The sequence below is a fragment of the Podarcis cretensis genome (assembly GCF_951804945.1).
Source record: "Podarcis cretensis genome assembly, chromosome: 5".
Taxonomy (NCBI): Eukaryota; Metazoa; Chordata; class Lepidosauria; order Squamata; family Lacertidae; genus Podarcis; species Podarcis cretensis.
In genome coordinates this window covers 102,191,299-102,214,950 of record NC_137174.1, presented here as the reverse complement: position 1 = coordinate 102,214,950, position 23,652 = coordinate 102,191,299, and the positions used below count along the sequence as shown (strand labels likewise).

Below are 23,652 nucleotides of genomic sequence, written 5' to 3'. Positions count from 1 at the left end.
CTAGACTGGTGACTGGGAGCGGGCGCCGAGACCACATAACACCAGTCCTGAAAGACCTACATTGGCTCCCAGTACGTTTCCAAGCACAATTCAAAGTGTTGGTGCTGACCTTTAAAGTCCTAAACGGCCTTAAAGGCCCAGTATACCTGAAGGAGCATGTCTACCCTCATCATTCTGCCCAGAAACTGAGGGCCTTCTGGCGGTTCCCTCCCTGTGAGAAGTGAGATTACAGGGAACCAGGCAGAGGGCCTTCTCGGTGGTGGCGCCCACCCTATGGAACGCCCTCCCAGCAGATGTCAAGGAAATAAGCAACTATCTGACTTTTAGAAGACATCTGAAGGCAGCCCTGTTTAGGGAAGTTTTTAATGTTTGATGTTTTATTGTGTTGGGAGCTGCCCAGAGTGGCCGGGGAAACCCAGCCAGATGGGTGAGGTATAAATAATAATAAATTATTATTATCATTCTGAGTCTGAGTCAGTATGAGGCAGCTTCCTCTGGGGTGATGTCTGCATGGCAGGAGGCTTCCTGAGTGACCAGCTAAGAGCAGCCTCCCAGAAGCATCTCAAGGGCTGAGTCCGAGCACAAGGGAAGAGCTCCTGCTAGCAGCCCCCGCCTGCCTGCCTGCCTGCCTGCCTGTGTGTGGCCAGGCATCTCTCCGTGGGAAGGGGCCTTTGTGCAGAACAAAGTCTCAACTCGCCTGCGACACCTGCCCAGGTGCCAGCATTTCACGGACTGACAATGCCGGGGGGGGGGGGGGGGCTGGATACCCTCTCGCTGGCACGTCTCAGCTTTCCTGACAAGATTTCCCTCTCCTGCCCTCCCTTCCCATCAAGCACAGGCCATTCTACATAGCCAGGATTCAGAAAATCTGAAGCTAGAACAGTCCCTTGACCAAAAACAGATCCTGCATATTTAGGAAGACCACTTCCTCTTCACAGCATCGGCAGATAAACACTCTCCCAAACCATCACCACTTCCAAACTAATATCAGAATCAATACAAAATTTGTGGCTATTGGGAGAAAGCAAAGTAGAGCGGAATGAGAGGAAACCAAAGGAGCTAGACTAATGAGAGACTCTGCTATCAATGCCCTCTTGAAATAGCTCAGCGAGAGGCCAATAGCTCTGATACCTTTAGGATAAAGGTTCCCAATTGGTGGTCTGTGGGGGCCCCCCCCCCCCGGTCTGTGGCATCCTTCACATAACAAAAACTAACACAGAGACACAATTTTCTTTAGAAGTAGGGGGCCATGGGCTTGGCTTCTGAAAAAGAGGCGTTCTGCAGTACTTAGCTAATTTGGCAACACTGTGTTCGGATATCCTATCTGCTTCGAACCTAAAATATTCCCACTTGATTATTTGAAAGATGTTATTCCAGAAAATGATCAAGAAATACTGTTTAAGCTTAAAACTGCTGCTCAAATTACAACAGCTAAAAAATGGGGGGGGGGGGGGGAAGCATACCTCAACCATTTGAAAGGGCTGAGGAAAAAACTGGTCCAAAGGGAAAGCAGCCCAAACTTTCTCAATAGTCTCCCCCAAAGGCCAGAAGATTTGGCAGCTTGGCAACGGCTGTGAAGGCAAGGCGCATGCTGTGTCCTCCCCCTCCGGGAGGAAAGCCTGGGCATGCGATGCAGCTGCGAGGAAGGGCTTCCTCCAGAGACAGCGGTGGCAAGCCCAGGCAGGCCCCAGAGAAAGGAACTTGGAAATGCTCAAGCTGTCTCTGGGGGCAGCGGCTGCCTGGGAGAGTGACAAAGGAGGGTAAACAGAGGCAGGAGGTCAGCATGCCAGCAAACACGCCTCCCTCTTTCATGGGGATCCTCCGAAAGGCAGCCACCTGCTGCCCCCTGAAGCGGGGAAAAGGCACTGCTCCTTCTGAGGCATTTCACGAAGGGTCTCTGCCTCGACAAGAGTGAAAATGCCTCCAGTTGACTGCAGAGTCGCACCTGACCCAACGTTCTGGGCTCAAGCAAACACAAAAAGGAGCTGAAACGTTTGCCTGGCATCGCGAAATCCCCACTGAAGCTGCGCAAGATTCTGCACATTGAGGCTTTTCAACCGGTTGCCACCAGGGCTCTGAGCCACATCCTGCTCAAGTCCTGAGTGAACAGGCTCTCGGACTCATCTCTCGGGAAGGCCTTGGAGAAATCAGGCTGCTTCCCTCCCCACTGCCACTGGGAGAGAAATATGAGAGTGACTTAGAAACCCCAGAGAACAGCCTCACTACTTCCAGGCCTTGGGAAATCTGATCCTTTCCCAGAATAATTTCCAAGAGGCGACTAATTCTGGAGGGTGAGCAAATACAGAGAGGCAGGAGCAGGCTGCTCAAAAACCCACAACTAGGCATATTGCATGCATGACTGAAATTTAAAAAAAAGGTTTTTAAAAGAATACACACTGAGAGAGAGAGAGAGAGAAAGAAAGAAATATCAAGACTGGGACTGCAACAGGCAGGTTAACCCTCCTCAGGAAATCTTACTTATGTGGCAGCACAGACACACAGGGAAGAAATAAATTCCCACCTGGCCTGGCCCTGGAGGGATGCTTCCTTCAGCCTCCCAGGGCAAACGGCAGCTTTGGAGGGCAAATTTAGCCAGCACTATGGAGTAGGGGGCGAGGCTTAACTCTTTAAAAATCAAATGCCGCCAGGTGTTTAGCACATGGTTAGTTTGGTCCTAGGGAACCAATTTCTCTCGGAGGCAGCCAGCCCCTGTCTCCATCCTGCAAATGTGTTATGCGGGACAAAGGCATGGCTAGAGGAGTGCGGAGCAGGACCCAACCCATTAAAAGCTAATTCCTGGACAGATGTTTATGTAACTCATTGGCTGTAAGGAGTACAGACAAGCCAGGATGTTTGGGGGAATATTATGGCATGCAAGCGTCTTTGCCCCCACCTTTCCCAGATGTTCTGTGGCCATAAAGCTTCGTACTTGATCCTGACCCAACAATATTAGCACAGAAACTACTGACATTCCAGAAGGCCACGGTATATTTATTAAGTTACTAAAAATCGTATTTGAAGTTTTCATCCTCCCATAAAACACCTGGATTAGTTCTGTGGTATGGAAATTATTTTTACTAGTCTGCGCTCCTTTGCTTTTCTGAGGAATTTCTTCACTAGCAAGGATTTAACAGCCATAATCGTAAGGGGGGGGGGGATTAGCGCCCTACGAAGAGGGGGCTCGTAAGGGGGGGGGATTAGTGCCCTAAGAAGAGGGGGCTCAACACGGAAGGCTCCACAGGCCGAAGAAAAGAGCAGAACAAAAGGCTCACATGAAACTGGGCACTGAGTACCTGTCTGCCTCATGGCAGCCTCTCGACAGCAGAAGATGCTGTCCAACAGCATCTCAGCCCCATGCAAACAATGGCAAAGCCCCTCGGACAACGCAGTGCCATTCAGTGCTGACATCTCCCCACAACAGAGCAAGACTTCTGTGTGAGTGCCTGGAGGCAGTTGAAGGATGGATGGCGACTAATGGGTTGAGGTTGAATCCTGACAAGATAGAAGTACAGTTTGCGGGGGACAGGGGGCGGGCTGGTTTGGAGGACTCCCTGGTCCTGAATGGGGTAACTGTGCCCTGAAAGGACCAGGTGCGCAGCCTGGGAGTTATTTTGGACTCACAGCTGTCCATGGAGGCGCAGGTCAGTTCTGCGTCCAGGGCGGCTTTTTACTAGCTCCATCTGGTACGCAGGATGAGACCCTCTCTGCCTGCGGGCTGTCTGGCCAGAGTGGTGCATGCTCCCGCTTGGACTACTGCCATGCGCTCTACATGGGGCTTCCTTTGAAGGTGACCCGGAAACTACAACTAATCCAGAATGCGGCAGCCAGACTGGTGACTGGGAGTGGCTGCCAAGAACACATAACACCGGTTCTGAAAGACCTACATTGGCTCCCAGTACGCTTCCGAGCACAATTCAAAGTGTTGGTGCTGACCTGGAAAGCCCCAAACAGCCTCAGCCCAGTAGACCTGAAGAAGAGTCTCCACCCCCATTGTTCAGCCCGGACACTGAGGTCCAGCGCCGAGGGCCTTCTGGCAGTTCCCTCATTACGAGAAGTGAAGTTACAGGGAACCAGGCAGAGGGCCTTCTCGGTGGTGGCACCTACCCTATGGAACGCCCTCCCACCAGATGTCAAAGAAATAAACAATTATCTGACATTTACAAGACATCTGAAGGCAGCCCTGTTTAGGGAAGTTTTTAATGTCTGATGTTTTATCATTTTATTATTATTAATAATAATATTCTGTTGGGAGCCACCCAGAGTGGCTGGGGAAACCCATTCAGATGGGCGGGGTATCAATCAATCAATCAATCAGTCAGTCAGTCAGTCAGTCAAATATCATCTGGTGGCAAGCCCAAACAAGAGAGGCACTTGCTGGCCAGCAAATGTTTCCAATTACTTCCAACCAGAGATTAAAACCCAAGCGCTGGAGGAGGCAGGTGAGGGAGAACCTCCCCAGTTGCTGCCGCGTGTCACACAGGCAACGTTATCACCTGCGCCTTTACTGCCAGAGGTGCCATGGTCGGCGGAAAAGTATTACGGCCTCCCACCTCCACCCCCTCGGTACAAAGGAAACGTCAAAAAATGCCTTCCAGATGTGATCTGCTCCTGCCGTCATGGAAAGAGGCACAGCACTCGCTCCTACAGCCAGGGAGGCGAAACCCTGACCGATCCAGAGGGCATCTTTTCTTTGCATGAAATGCCTTTACGTGGTTTTTTTTTTTTTTTCTGGCTGGGCAACCAACTCTAAAGCTTGCTAGCCGAAACTGCCACAGCCGTTGGGGCCGATCAGAGGTGTCATGGGCCAGGAAGCTAGAAGGCACTGAGCCTGTAACAGGACAGCTTACTTAGAAAGGAAGAGAGAAATGAATAAATATAGGGGTGGGGCAGTGTTCCCCTGAGCAGGCACCCCAGGGCAACCTTGCTTTGATCAGGTGGTTCCTTTAGCAGGGGGTGATGGTTCTGGCTTTAAATTACAGCTAATCACTTTCTGGATTTTTAAGCATGCACCTAATAAGAACCAACCAAATCTCTAACCCTAAGCAGAATTTCCAGAACAAAGGACCCAGCTTCTGCAGCAGGAGAGGGCCTTTTCCACGCGCTGCTGCAGCCACGGCAGCTCCTGAGCCAGAGAGATACTCACTGAGGTCCTCGGCCAGCTGGACTCTCTTCCCCGTGAGCAGCTTCATCTTCTTCTCACAGTCCTCAGCAAAATCCTCCAGCACCTCTTTCACGTTCTTCTCCAGGCGCCTCACTGTCAGGGGGGAAACGGGAATTTTAAATATATTCATTTCTATTTCTACATCTGGGGTTGGGGCGAGGATAATAGCAGAGGGAGTGCTTGTACAAATCTTACATCCATGTGAAATACCTGCTGGAAGGGACAGGCCATGCCTGAACGGTGCAAAAACAGCATCACCCCCCCCCCCCCCATCCCAGTGCCAACCTCTCCAGAAGGATACCCAAGCTGCTGAGTCCAGGAGTAATCCGAGAGATCGAGGGTTCAGGATCTCCCGGCTCCCTCAAGGCTTGCCATGGGCCATCCCTACCATCTTCCTGGATTTGATCTCGACCAAACCAGCTGAGCCACAGACAGTGGATACTCAAAAAGGAGCACTGGAGACTTCATTTTACACGTCAGTAATGAACAACTGAAACAATCTCTTCCAATGAATTTAGGAAAAATATAGTTTTTGAGTCACATGCCTTGTCAGCTCCTTACTGACTATGCTTTTGTTTTTCAATACAGCTTCCAAGAAATTGTGATTCATTTAAGTAATATACACTGGTACCTTGGTTTAAGAACAGCTTAGTTTATGAACAACTTGGATTAAGAACGCTGCAAACCCGGAAGTAGGTTTTCCAGTTTTGAACTTTGCCTTGGAAGCAGAACATGTTCTGCTTTCTGTTGAGTGTGTTCCATTTGTAAATTGAGTCCCCCGCTGCTATGGGAAAGCACGCTTTGGTTTAAGAACACTTTGGTTTAAGAACGGACTTCCGGAACGGATTAAGTTCGTAAACCAAGATTCCACTGTATGGTGGAGCTGATATAATTTTCCCCACTGCTTACTTTCAGTCTCCATCGTGATCCCATCCAGTTTGACCGCATTGATAAACCTTATGCTTGGTATTGTTTTTAATTATGATGATGATGATGACGATGATAATAATAATAATAATGATGATGGCATTTCTTAAATCCCACCCATCTGACTAGGTTCACCAGCCACTCTGGGCGGCTTCCAACAAAAAGGCACAGGAAAAGAACAACAACAACTACACCATCAAACTTTAAAAACTTCCCAAAACAAGAAACTTTGATGGGGAGGAAAAGGAGGCTTTGGAGAGGGCCAAAATTGCCTGCCCAGCCGGGGTCCAGGAGGCCAACAGCACCGCCAGCATCCAGCCGGGCTTCCACCAAACGAAGGAAGAGCTTGCAGCATGTGGCCGGCCCAAGCAGGCTGGGGCGAGTGGCCCAGCAGGGCAGCCTCCGCAGGCCTCTCACCTTCCGTGTTGGTCAGCTGCTGCCTCAAGGTGTTGGCCGTGATGCCCAGCATCCGCTGAATCCGCCAGAACAGGACCACATCGTTGCACTCGAGCTGGAACCACACAGTGAGGAACAAGGGAGCATCAGGGAAGCAGCAAAGCACCCACTAGGCCACATGGCGTCTTCTGTGGCTTCATTCATCATTTCTTCTCAATCCAAGCCAAAAAATGGTTTGATAGGTAAAAACCAGCACCCGCAATTTGGCCCAGAAGCAGCCAAGGTACTTGGCTGGGTACCTTTCTGTGCTTATTACATGCTCAAACCTTTCCGTGCTTATTGCAAGACCACCTAAAGCATCCGAAAACAATTCTTAGGCAGTCATCCCAGAAACAAAACACAGCAACTGATCAGTGATGCTGTCAATGTAAGACGTATCACTCTTTTACGGTGATACACTGGAATGGCTTTTCAAATGCATTTTCAGAATTTGAAACTGTATAGACAGTTTTTTAAAAAGAAAAGTGGCATATAAATGCTTTTTTAAATAAAATATGAACAAGCAAATCCAATAGAAGATAAAGGAAACTGAAAGCTAGGTAACAGGGAAACAAGCACTGGTTATTCGAGGAAGAGCAGCTTAGCTGTGAAGCATTTAAAAAAGGTCAAGGACCCCTGACAGCTAAGTCCAGTCGCAGACGACTCTGGGGTTGCAGCGCTCATCTCGCTTTACAGGCCGAGGGAGCTGGCATTTGTCCGCGGACAGTTTTTCTGGGTCATGTGGCCAGCAGGACTAAGCCGCTTCTGGCAAATTAGAGCAGAGCACGGAAACGCCATTTACCTTCCCGCCGGAGTGGTACCTATTTATCTTCTTGCACTTTTTTTGGCGTGCTTTCCAACTGCTAGGTTGGCAGGAGCAGGGACTGAGCAATGGGAGCTCACCCCATGGGGATTCGAACCGCCGACCTTCCGATTGGCAAGCCCAAGAGGCTCAAGTGGTTTAAACCACAGCGCCACCCGCGTCCCTTGAAGCATTAAAAGGGGCACCCAAAAGGCACAGAGGGGCATCATCTCCCTGCATCTCCCTGGGCAGAGGGTGTCTCATGGCCTGGGGGCTGCCCTGCAAGGGGGCTCCTCACCTACCCAAGCAGCTAAGCTTCTGCTGGTGGAGACCTCAAGCCTGGTAACATTTAGCAAGGCCCCTTTGATTTTCAGTAGGAAAAGAGGAAAGAGCTGTGGTGTCTGGAAGCAGCCTCAGCGAGTGCCTTGCTCACAGCCAGCGGAATGCAGGATCCCATCTAACACCACAAACTGGCATCAAACGCAGAATGTCCTGCATCAGCTGGCTGGTGGCGCAGCGTTTTCTATGTCCATATGACTGAGGGGGAAACTAAGGCTGTGAAGCATCACCCTGCTAGACCATCAAGGGCGGCCATCTGTCAGGGATCCTTTCCCTGCGATTCCTACATTGCAGAGGATTGGGGGTCGGACGAGACAACCTTTGGGGGCACCTTCCAACTCTACAAGTTCACAAGGGAGTTGTGGAAACCGTGGGAGGGCACAAACTGAATCAGAACCAGAGATGCCGTGAAGAAGGGCAAAGAAGCAGCAGAAAGGAAAATGCCCAGTGTCTGCAAGAACTCCAGTTCACCGGCCCTGACAAAAGCCACTTCTTCTCTGGCATGCAAAATACTTTTAGAGTCCAACCCTTGAAGTCTTCCATCTTCTTCTTGGAAGAACTGCGTGGCCCACACAGCAAGGCTTGGCCTTGGGGGCTTCTCGGCCCTTCTACTGCTGCAGAGGACTCACACGGGACACATGTGGGGGGCAAAGCGGGCACTCAATCCCAGCTAGAGAGCCAGCCCTCTTTGTTGTGAGTCCCAGGAACTCAAGAGGGGCAGCCCCACAGAAGAGCGAGAGGCACAGGGACCAGATGCTCATCCCGAGACTACCACCTAGTGGCGTGTCCCAAAAATATCATTCAGAGAGAGAGAGAGACCGGGGGGGGGGGGGGGCTGAGTGAGAACCCTCGCCTTTCCTGGCCAGACATCAGGGGAGGGCGGCTGCCATTCCCTAAGTGCTCGTAACCCGCAAGTTCTTCCACTTACCTCAGAGTCCACAAAATGCCTCTGGTAGTAATAAAAGCCTCTCCGGCAGAGGTTGCAGTGGCCCAGGGCCTTCTTCAAGAAATGCCGCCTGTAAACCTGGTGCCAGGTGTCTTTAATCTGGGACCAAAGGGAGAGAGGAACATCTGGTTATTGTTGGCCCAAATCCGGACGGCCCCGGAGCACGTGCCGGCTGGCAGATGTTGCGCGGCGCTCAGAAGAAAGCTCAGCCTTGGAAGCAGCTGAGAGGCTGGGCTGTCAGCAGAAGGGGCCTTGCTGGCTCACATGGACACCATCTCCCAAGAAGGGGAGGAGGAAAAGCACCAGGGTCTGTTTTGGGTTGTTGCTTTTACTGAAACCTGTCCAGCAACCGCCTATTCCTGATGGGGAAAGTGCTCCCACAAACGGAGAACGCGAAAGAAATGTGCTCTTCTGAATCACGGCTGAAGCAGTATCTAGCACAGGGGTCGGCAACCTGTGGCCCGTGGGCCACGAACAGCCCACGGGGGCTGTTTAAATGGCCCCCGAACTGTGCCACCCGCTCGGCGAGTCCCTGCGTGCTGTGCTAAACCGGCACAATGCGGAGCACGGACTCACTTCCACAGTGCCAGAAATTGCATCTACACAGATGCCGAAAATCACACCTGCGCAGACGCATCCGGCCACAGAGTGATCTCTGCAGGAGTGAATTGGCCCAGGTGAGGTAAACCTTGCCACCCCCTGATCTAGCAGGATTCAGCTTCCTCCACTCAAACACAGTCTTCAGCTAAATGCATCCTCACCACAAGTCTGGGAATTTAGGAAAGGGTTACAGCTCAGGGATCCAGCAGTTGCTTGGCATGCAGAAGGCCTCAGGTCCAGTCCCTGGCAGCCTCTCCAGACAGGGCTAGGACAGACTCCTGTCCAAAATACTGGAGGGTCACTGACAGTCAGCAGAGATAACACTGAACTGGATGGACCAATAGGCCTGACTTCTCTGTTCCTTGCTCAAGCTACTTACCGAAATGTGGAAGTAAGTGGGAAATCTTGGGTAGAGAATTTGAATCCCCCATGGCCAAAACCAACATGCTATGAACTGCACTCCCTAAGAGTAGCCCAAGGAAACGCACGGCCAGCTTTTGACGCCTTAGAGAGAGGGAGGGAGGGAGGGAGGGGGAAAGGGAAGGAAGACATGGCACTTCTGCTAAGCCTTTCCCCTTATTACGACCACCAAACACCCCCCCCATACTCTGACCCCCCCAAAAAAAAATGTCTGGCAGCTTAACTTCCCGAAAAGCAACCAGCCATTTTGGCAGAACAGCAAACATTCACAACGAGCCTTGCTGGGACTGTTCACAGCCGATGATGGTTTCCATATTCAGAGCCCAGCCTTTCCCTGTTATTGGAACTGAAAGGAGCTGGCAGAGCTACTTACCAGGCAGGGGTCCACGGCCACCCCGCGGGCCTCCAGGTTCTTCCGGACAGTTGTGACCTCGTCATTTGCAAGGTAAGCTGGATGCTCTTCGTTGCATTTTATCATCTTCTCAAGTTCGTTTTTCGTTTCATTGCGGATGGTCTTAAAACAAAAGAAATGCCATTGCTTTTTTAATTTTATTTTTAAAGTCTCACTCTTGCCCTAAGAGGAGTGGGGGGAAATGAAAGCAAGATTCTGGTACACCTTGCATGTTTAAGTCTCCCAAAAGATAACACCTAGCCCAAGGCACAAAATCTGAGCAAAGTTATAAGCACAAAAGCAGGGACAGAATGTTTCCGGCTTCTCTCCTGACTCACCCCCCCAACCCAATAAGCTGGTCCAAGATGAGGGCCTCCAAAGGCTTCTGGAAACATGGAAGCCTTAACTTTAGTCAGTCTCCGGGGGGGGGGGGGGGGGGGCGTTTCACAACAGCAGAGCTGCCACCAGGAGCCCTTCCCTAGAGAGGGTATAGAAATACTGCAAGTACATAATAAAATAATTAAATAGGCTGAGACTGTATAATCAAGAGGGGGTATGATCTCAGGGCCTCTTTGTCTAAACACCCTCCCCCATTTTGGTTACTATGATGCTTCAATGGCAGCAGGACTCCACATGCAGGGAATACGTATTTCTATCTTGGGGGCTGCCCTTGTGCAACTGCAACGAGAGACAAGGAGGCAGACTGCTCCTGAGAGGTGTGGCCTTGGGGTCACTCAGGTTCTCTGTAAAAGCACTTTGATCTGGGCATACCTCTGCAGACCCAGGGCTCTCTCCTCCCATGTTTTGATCAGGCTTCTTCATTTCAGCATATATAGAGATATATATTTTGCAGCTGGGCTGAGCCAGAGAATCCCAGGGCGACACCTGGGCAGCTTTTTACCTGTTCTTTGGTACGCCCCACCCAGTAGAGCCACCTTTTCTTCCAGTCTGGGCCCACCATGTCTTCAATGACTGATTCAGCTGGACAAGAACACAAAGAGCACAACACTGAGTACACAACACCACACTGTGCCTTTCTCTCCCTCCCTCTCATTCTGGACTGCCTGCAAAGGGAGGAGCAGCTACAGGGGGAGGAGGACAGGTCAGGATGGAAGAGACAACAGCGACCAGACCAAGAGGCGACCAGGAGGATTTAATGGTAGCGTCCAGTGGCAAAAGCTCAGCTCCCGAGAAAGGCAGCCAAGGAGAGGGGGGCACTCACTGTCTTTCAGGCGACTGTGCAGGGTCTCCTCCATGAACTGAATCGCTGCATCCCACTGCTGCTTGTCCGAGATGGAGCGGTCCTCCAGGGCGTTGTGCTGGATCACTCTCTGCCAAAGCACAGGGCAACCGTTAGTTCCCCAAACGGTCTCTGCTTTTTCTCCCCCTTAAAGAAACCCAGCTTCCACATGTGCAGCAAAAGCGCCAGATAATTCAGAAGCTTGTTCCTCAAGAATTCTCAAAGCAAAGCTGCTGGAAGAGCCGACATGCTCCAGGCCAGCTCAAGTGAGCTCACTGCAGGTGGCAGCAGAGCAGGGAAAAGGGACTCCCTGGGATCTGATTTCAGATGCCTCTCTTTCTGGGAAGGACATGCTTGGAGTTATGACGGACTGCGAAATGGATTCAGCCTTCTTCAGGTGTTTCATTTGACCCCATAAGGGCAAAATGCATGTAAGAGGGAGAACACCTCTATACTCACAGCTTCCGCATGAAGATCAGGAGTTGAGGGGTGGCCTGCGTGCCCCCAGCCCCCATTACACATTTGTTGCCTTAGTCACACTGAATACCGCCCAAAAGACATTCGAACGTTTGGCTGAGCGTCACTGTAGCATTTTGAGTATACAGTGATACCTTGTGTTGCGTTCCGCTCTCGTTACGGACTTTCAGCTTACGAACACAGACGTGCTTGATCGCGCCATGCACATGGGCAGAAGAGGCGCTCTAGCTGTGGACTTTTCGGGGTGCGAATGGCACCCCAAAATGGATTAAGTCTGAAATTAGAGGTACCACGGTAGAGATGTGAAGGCCAGGAAATGACAACAACAATAAAGGAAAAAACATTTCCTCCTCTTTCCACTTTTTCTGGGTTTTCATCCAATATTTCTGTTTTCCCCCCAGGCCTTCACATGTCTATCCTGGTAACGATATGGATTCAATTAATCTAGTCAATGAACAAATTTCTGAGCAGTGATGCCAACGCCACCACTGGAAGCCCCACCAACCAAAGAAAGGCTCTGGCAACTCCTTCGTCCGTGCATAAAGAGACAATATTTTAAAACCAGAAAAGCGCACACAAAGCCTTGTCGAAAGAGAGAGGGATTCGTTTCTTCCACGCCATGGAAATATATTAAGGGAAAGGATTAAGGCCCCACCAGGCTGTCTTCTGCTCTCTCGTTCCACTTGTGGCGCTTGATGCTCTCATCCTTCACGGCTTGCTTCAGTTTGTCAAAGATGTCGTCGTGCTCTTTGCCCTTCTCTTCCGTCATGAAGCGAGCAAACTCCTCCTGGAGGGTCTCCCAGGCAACCTGCAGATTGGGAAGCAGAGTCCGGCCTTGAGAAGCGGCTCAACGCTGGAGGCACCAGACTGGGCTCAGACGCGCTGAGGCCAGCAGAGGGAGGCAGATCTAACACGAGATGCGGAAACCGACTCACATCAAACACATCAACTCACATGCCCTGTGCAATAATGGGGGGGGACCGGGGACCGCCTGTGCCCTGACACTGAAGATGCCCAACACGGAATGATAACCGACAGAGCCACTTCCGTGAGGGAAGTGAAAGGTTGAACTGGAGAGGGTGGGTGGGGCGCAGAGGAGACATCAGGCAGAATATGAGAAGGGGCTGTTTCCAGGGCTGTGCAGAAAGGGCTGTTATGCAGGAAGAGAGGTGAGGTGGGAAGAGATGCCAGAGGCAGGTGGAAAGAAGGGAGGGGGCAGCCTGTGAGGCTGGCTGAGGAGTAGAGTGGGTGGAAGAGGCACTTTGAAGGACCACAACTGGTGATGGCACAGAACTGAGGTGTGGGTGGCAAGGACACCAGAAGACGAGCACCCTGCCCCCGCAATGGCCAACCCAATGCCCACAGTGGGAATCCCGCAAGCAGGGCATGGAGGGTGTCAAGAAGAAACCTTCAGCCATACGGGGCGCATTGAGACTGCAGGGCTCCAGGAAAGCGGCCTGGGTGCCCACACGCTTTCTCTCAAAAAGGGAGAATGGATTTCCCAACGGACTTGAGCTAACCAGCTGCGGAGCTCTGCCAAGAGGCGTGCACCTCGGAATCTGCTCCAAGGACATGGCTAGCCTTCACACACTTGCCACTGTGGGCAATCCTTTCCGTAACCCTAAAATGAACCTATGACAGGCTTCCTCAACCTCGGTCCTCCAGATGTTTTTGGGCTACAACTCCCATGATCCCTAGCTAGCAGGACCAGTGGTCAGGGATGATGGGAGTTGTAGTCTCAAAACAGCTGGAGGGCTGAGGTTGAGGAAGCCTGATCTATGAGAATCGGGGGAGGGGGGGGAGAGAGAAGGAGATGCAGCCGAGGCACCCCTCTTATGCACGTCAACCCCAAACGGTCTCACCTCCACGGCCTTGTTGGGCAGCTGTTTGTCTGTCCACTGCTTCAGCTTGATGTCCACCGTGGTGTTGAAGGTGCCCGAGTTTGTGGTTTGTGCTGCCGGGAGGTAGATGTTTTCTATCACGTGCGTCGAGACCCTGTCCCACAAGGTCTTCTGAAGGATCTCTTCCCTAAAGGGGGGGGAGGGACAACCAGAGGTCGCTTTGCATCCCCCCACGTGGCACAGAGAGAGACCCAGTGGCAGAAAGAGACTCCCTCCTCCCCCAAGCCCCCACAAAGGAGAGCAGCAAGTAGCGGGATGGGCTGCGACATTTCAGTTTTAAGCAGTTCTGGACTCGCTCAGTGCTGAGGACCGTGCTTTTGCTTCTCTGTCTTCATTTGGTCCTAGAACAGTGGTTCCTCTGGTTGCGAACAGGATCTGTTCCAGAGGCCCATTCGCAACATGAAAAGAGCTCAAAAGGAGAGGCACAAATACAAGATGGGGGACACCTGGCTTGAGAGCAGTACATGTGAAAAGGATCTAGGAGTCTTGGTTGACCACAAACTTGACATGAGCCAACAGTGTGACGCAGCAGCTAAAAAAGCCAATGCAATTCTGGGCTGCATCAATAAGAGTATAGCATCTAGATCAAGGGAAGTAATAGTGCCACTGTATTCTGCTCTGGTCAGACCTCACCTGGAGTACTGTGTCCAGTTCTGGGCACCACAGTTCAAGAAGGACACTGACAAACTGGAACGCGTCCAGAGGAGGGCAACCAAAATGGTCAAAGGCCTGGAAATGATGCCTTATGAGGAACGGCTAAGGGAGCTGGGCATGTTTAGTCTGGAGAAGAGGAGGTTAAGGGGTGATATGATAGCCATGTTCAAATATATAAAAGGATGTCACATAGAGGAGGGAGAAAGGTTGTTTTCTGCTGCTCCAGAGAAGCGGACACAGAGCAATGGTTCCAAACTACAAGAAAGAAGATTCCACCTAAACATTAGGAAGAACTTCCTGACAGTAAGAGCTGTTTGACAGTGGAATTTGCTGCCAAGGAGTGTGGTGGAGTCTCCTTCTTTGGAGGTCTTGAAGCAGAGGCTTGACAACCATATGTCAGGAGTGCTCTGATGGTGTTTCCTGCTTGGCAGGGGGTTGGACTCGATGGCCCTTGTGGTCTCTTCCAACTCTATGATTCTATGATTCTATGAACCCACAGTGGCGCGTCTGCGCACACGTGGGTTGCAATCTGTGCATGCACATGACGTCATTTTGCGCTTCTGCGCATGCATGAGCGGCGAAACCTGGAAGTAACCCTTTCCGGTACTTCCAGGTCTCTGTGGGATGCAACCTGAAAGAACGTAACATGAAGCAAATGTAACGTGAGGCATGACTGTATATGTGTGGCTGAGCGTTTTTTTAATTGCTCTGCAAGCGGGAATTCGGTTCCAGGGGGTCTGAGTATGGGCATTTTTGTCTATACGCACAACCAGTAGACAAAAATGTGCTGGTACATCTAGAAAAAGAGGTGTTGGTACTGCGTACCAACCAGAAAAAAGCACTGCACACAACCCTTGGAACTGAACCCTCACATGAATTGAATTGAATAATTTCGGTCACAGACCAGTTCCAGTTCACATACATTATCAGGGAAGTCATAACACATGATAAGGATACATTTGAATTTCAATTGGGTATAACAGAAGCAATACAGATATAGCAGCAGTTAAAAATATATGTTAAATCTTAATCACTAAAATATAACCTAAAATTGTCATTTAAGGCCTTAGTCATTATAGTAGCACAGCTTGTTCCCTAAGTTTTATGGCAGTCGCACAGAATTTGGCCACCCTTAGCTTGATCTCTGGATCCTTGTTCTCTACCAGGGATTTTAGAGACTGAAGTTCGGACCCATTTGGAGATTTTTGTATAGCAGGGATGATAAGTACCGAATGTATATATCCCTGTAGAAACGACGGCATAACAAGACATGAGAGACAGTTTCTACCTCCATCAAGCCGCAGGGGCAGATGGCAGCACGTTGAATCTAGCGAGGGTGAATGACGGTCTGTATTTAGGTATTTGTAATTTTTACAAATATATTGCTGAGGTAAACCCTCTCCCATTATCTTTTATCGCTGGGTGTTTATTCATCTCACGCACGTGACATTGCAGTTCCACATCCCAAATTCGTTGGCGGATTATTGCTCTAGCTTTCTCATAACCCCCAGCACCCTCACATGAGATGCCACCGTACTATACTGCATGGAGCAAATGGATGAGCGCGTAGCCTGCTGAAAACCAGCTTGACTGCAGCCTGCTTCCCAAGGCAAACAGCAGCAGCAGCAGGAGCAGATCCCTGCACTCCTCTGCTGTGATTGTGAGGATCATCCAGCAGGATCACTGGAAACCCTTTCTGCTCCTTCAGTTGCGTCTTAGTAAGGCCAGCTAAACCCCAACCTTTGCTTGATTGCTACGGAGAGAGTCTCCCTTTTGTGCTAAGCTCAAAATTGCCAAGTGAGCCCAGATGGGTTCAGACTTGCTCTGCTCTTTAAAAGTAGAGCAGGCAGCCAGGTTTTCAAACCTTGTAAGAGTTATTTATGAGAACTTAAAAGGAACTGAAGAATTTAAAGAAAAAGCAAAACCAAAAAAACCCCTCTCTAAAAGCATGGATTACTATTGTGTTTGGCCAAATGATGGTTTACGTCAAGTTCTGGCCCAAAGCAAATTAATCCGTTCAGCGAATGCTGTTCCCGGAACGCGACACGTTTCAGTTCCTCCATCAAAGCCTCCTGGCCTGATCTGGCAGGAGGATCTAAAAGGCACTGTGCAAAACGCTCCACAAGGAACTGACCGCCTGGGAGAAAAGAGTCTCCAGCGAGAAAATACTGTGTTGCTAAAACAGGATCCAAGAGGGTCAACTTCCTGGCGGTCCCAAGCCCTGAAGGCTGCAAAGGAGGACTGGGCCAATGCTCCAGCAGCACCTCCTTGCGAAATTGCCGGAGGGGCTGCACATGCACACATAGCCCTGCAGCCATTGGTCTTTGCCCTAAAGGCCGCCGAAGGGAGCCAAACTTCGCAAAAGATGCACACAGACACAGCTTCCCATGCTGAATAGAGGCCTTTCATAAAGTCCAACTTTTCAGGGCGCAGACTCTCCCTCTTTCCTTTTGGTTTTCATTTCAGTAAAGAGCAGAGTATTTACGGCCTTCTGCAAAGAGTTGCTTTTGCCTATATTTAGAAAAGACTCTCCCCTCTCTGCTGGCTTCTATAACTCATGGATGAAGAACAGTCAACAACAGATTTCTCTTAAGAGAGCAGCAAACTTGCCAGTCCTCCCCCAGCATGGCCAGGGGTTGCCAGAGTCAGACACGCAGAACCAATAAATGTTTTATAGGGAGAAAGGAGTGGATGGATCCCAGATGGGCTTTTCTAAGATGTATGGCATCATCATAGGATCACGGAGAACGCAGGGCAGCCTATTTTAATCTTTGCAGAACCTGCTCTATAAACCAAAAAGCCAGTGCACAGAACGAAGAAGCAAAATAAAAATCTCCCGCTAATTACTGTACCAGTGCTTTGGTGTCACCTGGCTCAAGCTTATCACTTCATCGAGGATCTCGTTCTTTGCTTTTTCAAACAGTTCATTCTAGACAGAAAGACGAGAAGCATTTGTAGCCATTGAGACGCTTGAGACAAGTCAGACGGATGAACATACACGGAAACACTGTGCGGATCGAGACCCCGGGGCTACCAAGCTCAAGGATGGGCAAACGACAGGCTGCTCCTTCAATGAAATTAACTGGGGGCCCTTGAGTGGCCCCTTCAAACACAGAGACTGCTCAAGCAGCAGTTCTGATGTTCATTGTGCTGCTCAAGATGTCCTGATTCCCCTCCCAGGTCCAGTCCTGCCCCCACCAGCCCATGTGCGTCCCAGGACAAAATCACAAAAAGCTACGCAGGAGTACTGATCAACAGGTCTCCCTGAGGAAGCTACTCCATAACTGCAGCAGCAGTGCCAGCAAGATGGGGCTCCCAGCCCAGGTAAAAGACAGGCCGGCCCTCTCCCATCAAAGCTAGCTCTCCCAAAAAGAGGACGGAGACCAAGGCCCCCTCTGGCTCTCAGCCAGGAAACGGACTTACCCGGTCAAGTTCTCGCAAGCGGGGGTAGTTATTCTTCCACTCAGTCTCCAGATTAAAGCGGGTTGCTATGGGGAGAAATTCAGGGGAAGGGAGGTCAAATCCGTGGCTAGTTTATCTGGAGCCAGAGATTCACCCTCAAAAGTGAGGGGGGAGCAGCCGACTCCTGCCCCTGCTCCTTTCGGCAACAGCTCCTGCCCCACAAAGGCTCCCATGGGGACCCGACTGAATGAGCTGCGTCAATTGTGGAAATTGGGGGGGGGGGGGGGAGGCGCCTTTCTATGCCTGGAGCCCACGCATACGGAAGGTGCCCCCATGCCATTTTCACGCCTCCCCCTCAAGGGTGCCTGGGGGGGCTGCCAGGGAAAGAAGGGGGCTGGAATGTCAGTTTCCACCCATCCTCTTCTGCAGGTGAGATCCAACCCAGCTTTTCTTCTTATGTGGGGCTCTAGAACAGGGGTCAGCAAACTTTTCCAGCAGCGGGCAGGTTCACTGTGCCTCAGACCTTGTGGGGGGCTGGACTATATTTGGGGGGGGGGGAAATGATGCAAGAGCACCACGAGCCCTGGGGGCTGCTTACTTGTGTCTTGCGAGTGGGAGGGGATGGTGGCAGCAGCGGCGGGATGGTGAGCGGCGCACGAAAGGGCTCCGGACAGGGGCTGCTTAAAATGGTCTCATCCAGCTCAGCCCAGCCCCCTTCCTCCTCTAGGCAGGGCGGTGAGAAGCCAGGAGGAGGGAGGGAGGATGCGCAGCCACTGCTGCCGTGTGAGGGAAAGAACACGCGCGCTGGCGATCCACGGGGCCCGGACTGTCCACAGGCCGGATCCAGAAGGCAATTGGGCCTGATCCGGCCCTTGGGCCTTAGTTTGCCTACCCGTGCTCTAGACAATGCATTTCCTCCCTGGATGCAGAACACTGCCCACGCCTGACGTTTCATCCAACTCTAACAATGCACATGGCATATTAAAGAACCAGGTTGGGAACCACGTCCATTCCAACCCCCCAGCACACGCTTTGCCTTCGTACAGAGAGGCAAGTGCATTCCGACATGTGGATCCTGTCTGTCAACTGTGTGTCACTCACAAACGGCTGCACAGCTTAAAATGTTTGCAGAGCACAGATTTCTATTGATTGCATACAATTTATACACAAACTTTAAAGCAGTTTACAAAATCGGTAAAACAATAAAAATGTCAGTAAGGAAAAATGACCACCATTCAAAACTTTCAAAAAGTTAAAACGACAACAGACTAACATTCCAACTTTTTGGGATGTCCAGAAAGCTGTTTCCCGTAAGAATCCTGAGGGGGGCCCAGCCATACTCCCCATATCCAGGGGAATCGGACACCAGGACAAGAGACGGACTCCTCAGTCCAAGGCCAGCGCAACCGTTACCTTTGAAAGCGTCCGCCTGCTGCTCCACAGACTCTCGCACCATTTTCCAAAAACAGTCCGACACGGCAAGGCTGAGGTTCCGCGTGGTCACCTGGTGGGCCTTCAGCATGCAGTTTCTGGAAAGGACACGACAGAGACACAAACACTGGGGCGGATTTGCGAGCCAGAGAACACCTTCCCCAGCAAAAAAATTAAAGAAGCAAACGCGGGGGAAAGGGGGGAAACTGGTAGTGGTGCTGGGGTGGGGGGAATCACATTGTAGTCCACACCTCAAAATACACCAGAGTAGACAGTCCCATTTCACAAATGTTTGAATTTTTATCGCTTATTATTATTCTGTTGGGAGCCGCCCAGAGTGGCTGGGGAAACCCAACCAGATGGACGGGGTATAAATAATAAACATTATTATTATTATTATTATTATTATTATTATTATTATTATTACTATTACTACTACTCTTAGTAGTAGTAGTAGTAGTTGTGATTCCTGCATTGAAGGGGGTTCAAATAGGTCAGGGGTCAGCAAACTTTTTCACCAGGGGGCGGGTCCACTGTCCCTCAGACCTTGTGGGGGGCCGGACTATATATATATATTTTTTTTTTGCGGGGGGGACACTGAACGAATTCCTATGCCCCACAAATAACCCAGAGGTGCATTTTAAATAAAAGGACACATTCTACTCATGTAAAAACACGCTGATTCCGGGACCGTCCACAGGTCGGATTGAGAAGGCGATTGGGCCAGATCCGGCCCCCGGGCCTTAGGCTGCCTCCCCAGGTTGCCTCCCCATGGACTAGGTGATGCTGGGTGCCCAAGTCTGCAATTCTATGGTTTTCCTCTGGAGCCAAGAGACTGTATAATTTCATTTAGGAAGGAGGACCTTGTGAGACATCAGAAACAGGGATCCACACATTGGTGGCTCCCGGGCCCCTGCTGTTCCCCCAAGATGGAGAAGGGGCATATAGTCCCCCAGTTTCACTGTGCAAAGCTGGGGATGATGCCCACCCCATGTCCCTCCATTAGCTCCAAACTGGGGCTCATCCTACGGTCCAGAGAAAGGAGGGCTGCTGACCACAGGGCGTGAATTGGAGAAGCCTGCCCAGAACTAACGGAAAGACGGGCAGAGCGTAGAAGCACATTCTGTGCTCCTGTCCTGTGGCAGGACGGAATTTCTCAGCCTGAATGAAGCTCCAGCCCTAAAGCACAAGGACTAAGGACTAGGGAGCAGACACAGAAGGACCTGGCACAGGGCTGGACCTTAAAGGCAAAGTCCATTCACCTGCGGTTGTATCCAGTGGTAGCTTTGCATTAATGGAAATCATTTGTGCTCATGCAAAGGCCACGTGCCCCAATTTCTGCTGATCTTTCCTACCTACTGAAGTTCTCTGCACTTTATCCCACACTGCTACCAAGAGTCCCTAAACCTCAGAGGGCAGCTTTCCGGGAAACAAAGTGTTTTCCATTAACACAAAGCCATTGCTTGGATATAACCGTGTTAGGTTTTCCTATGAATTATCTTCAGGTCCAAATCCCTCCGGGAATGTTGCACACAACCACTGCATACCTCCAGATCAGAGGCTGAGGGTTTCTGGATTATTCCCGAGGCATTTCCATTGGGCTCTTGCACAGGATTAACCCCGCACGTGACATTTCTGAGGGCTGAAAGGCCCCCATTTTGGTGACGAAAGCTTCCACAAGCTCATCAGGGAAGTCACGTGGAGTCGGAAAGTCTTTCAGGATGGCCCGTTCAAAGCAACCCCTCAGGCGATCACACTCTGCTTCTTGACAAACCATTTCAGCCTTTGTTTCACATAACCCACCCCCTAAAGCTTGCACTGCCCACTGGCACTAAAACCAGCAAGAGGCACTTCAAAAAGAAGAACAAATATTGGCATACTTGAGTAGTTTGGAGTTTTGGAAAAATTCCTCTTCGTACTCTTTAATAGATTCAATACTTTCGCAGCTATTTCCTAGAGGCAGCCGGGTTGGGGGGCAGGGGGAGAGGGAGAGAGAGGAAAACACTCAGCACGGTCCAGCATAAGCACTGTGCCTCCACCCGCTGGCCCAATGCAAAGCTAGGATTACCTTTTCCTGTGACGACTGCAAAATACCCAAGAGCCTTCATTGGGAAGAGCTTGCCTTCAATTATCTGCTGGATCTGTGAAAATGGGAAAGCAGCAAAGCTGATCTCGTAGGAGTTCTCAGCTTTCCTTTACCCAAGCAGTGAAAGAAGATACAAAATAGAAAAAAGCGGCCAGCTTTTTTTTTGGGGGGGGGGGCGTCCTAGCCTGACAAAAGCCATGAAAGCCAGTCCTGAATCAAGTTCTGGGGCTTTAAAAACCCTCTGCAACAGCCCAGCGCTGATGCGTGCTTTAACTATCTGCAGAGTGGTTTAAAAATAAGGAGCATGCTCTTTTGTAAAAGGAGCAATTATAACACTCTTACACACACAAAAACCTGAGAACATTTAAATATTGGACTATCTCCCAGGTAGCAACTTTTCTCGTAAGCTATAACTGTTTTTATCAAAGAAAAAGGAAGAAACCGTTCCACATACACACTCCTGGGGGAGCCCATAAAAGTTTGCTGACTTCAGAAAGCAAGCTTTCCTGGTGCCGCAGTCAGAGAAAAGCCTGGACAAAACCCTCGGCCTTCTCAGTTGTGGCCTCAACCCTCTGGGACTGCCCCCCCCCATGCTCAGCCCATTCAGAAGCAAGTGCAGTGGATTTTAAGCACCTCCCAGAGACTCACCTGTCTACAGGGGCCCTTTCTGGCTCGTGCATCACTGCGGTGATGTATTTTATGTCTGATATAGAAGTAACTTTAAATTGTAATTTCATATAATTTTATGTAAACCATGTAGGGATTCTAAGTATTAAGAATTATAACATGACTAGAAAGAGACGCCAACTAATCATTAAGAAGAACTTTCTGACATTAAGAGCTGCTCAACAGTGGAATGGACTCCCTCAGAAGGTTGTGGACTCTTTTCAACAGAGGCTGGATGGCCATCTCTCACGGGTTGTTTAGTTGTGATTCCTGCTTTGCATAAGTTTTGACTAGATGACCCCTGGAGTCGCTTTCTATAAATATTTTCGATCAATCAAATCAATCCGGAAGCAAAAATCAGAGTCACACAGCGTCTGAAGAGCAAACCTGACACCTCTGAGAACAGAAGCCATCTAATGACTCCCAACAGCTCTGGGAATCAAGTTGTCAAAATAAGAAGTCCCTTTGGGATCTTCCAGCAGAAGTCTCTCCTCTTGCCCTCCCTGGAGGCCCTGTCAGCATCTGCTGGACAAAATCATTCCTCCACACCCTCCTCTTCCTCACCCTGCTTGGACTGGCCACGTTTTTCTCGGCGAGGTCCACTTTTGTCAGAACAAAGATTGTCCTCTTGCCCTGAGGGTCCATTTGGCTGACCAAGTCAGTGACGATGCTGCGCTCGGCGTCCACAGACCCATCTGGAAACGAAGCAGATTGGCCATAACCTCGCAGAACATGCAAAGTGTTTCCAGCAATGAGGCAGGAGCGGAACAACTCATTTGAAGTCGAAATAAATAAAAAAATGGTCCAGTAGCACCTTAGAGACCAACTAAGTTTGTTCTGGGAATAAGTTTTCGTGTGCATGCACACTTCTTCAGATACACGGAAACAGAAGTCACCAGACCCTCTGGACGCAAACGGGATCCGTTCTGGAGCCCTGTTTACATCCAGAAGTGAACGCAAACCGCGTCTCCATGTGCCGCGTTTTCGCTGCTTCTGTGCATGACGTCATTTTGAGCGTCTGCGCATGCGCGAGCGGCGAAACCTGGAAGTAATGCATTCCATTACTTCCGGGTCGCCGCGGATCGCAACCCAAAAACGCTCAACCTGAAGCAACTTTAACCCAAGGTATGACTGTATATGAGGGATGCGGGTGGTGCTGTGGGTTAAAACACTGAGTCTGGGACTTGCCGATCAGAAGGTCGGCGGTTCGAATCCCCACGACAGGGTGAGCTCCCGTTGCTCGGTCCCTGCTCCTGCCAACCTAGCAGTTCGAAGGCAGTCAAAGTGCAAGTAGATAAATAGGTACTGCTCCGGCGGGAAGGTAAACGGCGTTTCCGTGCGCTGCTCTGGTTCGCCAGAAGCGGCTTAGTCCTGCTGGCCACATGACCCGGAAGCTGTACGCCGGCTCCTTCGGCCAATAAAGTGAGATGAGCGCCGCAACCCCAGAGTCGTCCGCAACTGGACCTCATGGTCAGGGGTCCCTTTACCTTTACCTTTCACGACTGTATATAGTGGGAGGGTGGGGTGGGGTTTTTCTCAGAACGGTAGTAGGAGATGGGTGATTGGCTCAATGGGTATGGTAAACCTGTAAACAGTCTTTAACAGTTGTCAACAGGTTTACAAACTTTGTTGGTCTCTAAGATGCTACTGGACAATTTTAATTTTTTAAATTTATTTCGACTGCGTCAGACCAACATGGCTACCACCTGAATCTAAACTCATTTGAAGGTAAGAGCTAAATCCAGAACATGCCCGGTGGCTCAACTTGGGCCCC

At 50.4% G+C, this 23,652-nt stretch overlaps 1 protein-coding gene across 5 annotated transcripts in view; it reads right to left on the bottom strand.

The window, feature by feature from the left end:
• OPA1 (OPA1 mitochondrial dynamin like GTPase) overlaps window positions 1–23,652 on the bottom strand; it is a 61,749-nt gene that overhangs the window by 9,282 nt on the left and 28,815 nt on the right. For all 5 annotated transcript variants that reach the window (XM_079977702.1, XM_079977701.1, XM_079977704.1 and 2 more), the window contains 14 exons: window positions 22,443–22,573; window positions 21,195–21,267; window positions 21,007–21,079; window positions 19,109–19,224; window positions 17,717–17,781; window positions 17,146–17,222; window positions 13,601–13,766; window positions 12,394–12,546; window positions 11,244–11,352; window positions 10,923–11,002; window positions 10,004–10,144; window positions 8,593–8,709; window positions 6,506–6,599; window positions 5,144–5,254 (listed from right to left, as the gene is read on the bottom strand). In XM_079977702.1, coding sequence (XP_079833828.1) covers window positions 5,144–5,254; window positions 6,506–6,599; window positions 8,593–8,709; window positions 10,004–10,144; window positions 10,923–11,002; window positions 11,244–11,352; window positions 12,394–12,546; window positions 13,601–13,766; window positions 17,146–17,222; window positions 17,717–17,781; window positions 19,109–19,224; window positions 21,007–21,079; window positions 21,195–21,267; window positions 22,443–22,573 — 1,506 coding nt within the window. The remainder of the gene's footprint in view (window positions 1–5,143; window positions 5,255–6,505; window positions 6,600–8,592; window positions 8,710–10,003; window positions 10,145–10,922; window positions 11,003–11,243; window positions 11,353–12,393; window positions 12,547–13,600; window positions 13,767–17,145; window positions 17,223–17,716; window positions 17,782–19,108; window positions 19,225–21,006; window positions 21,080–21,194; window positions 21,268–22,442; window positions 22,574–23,652) is intronic.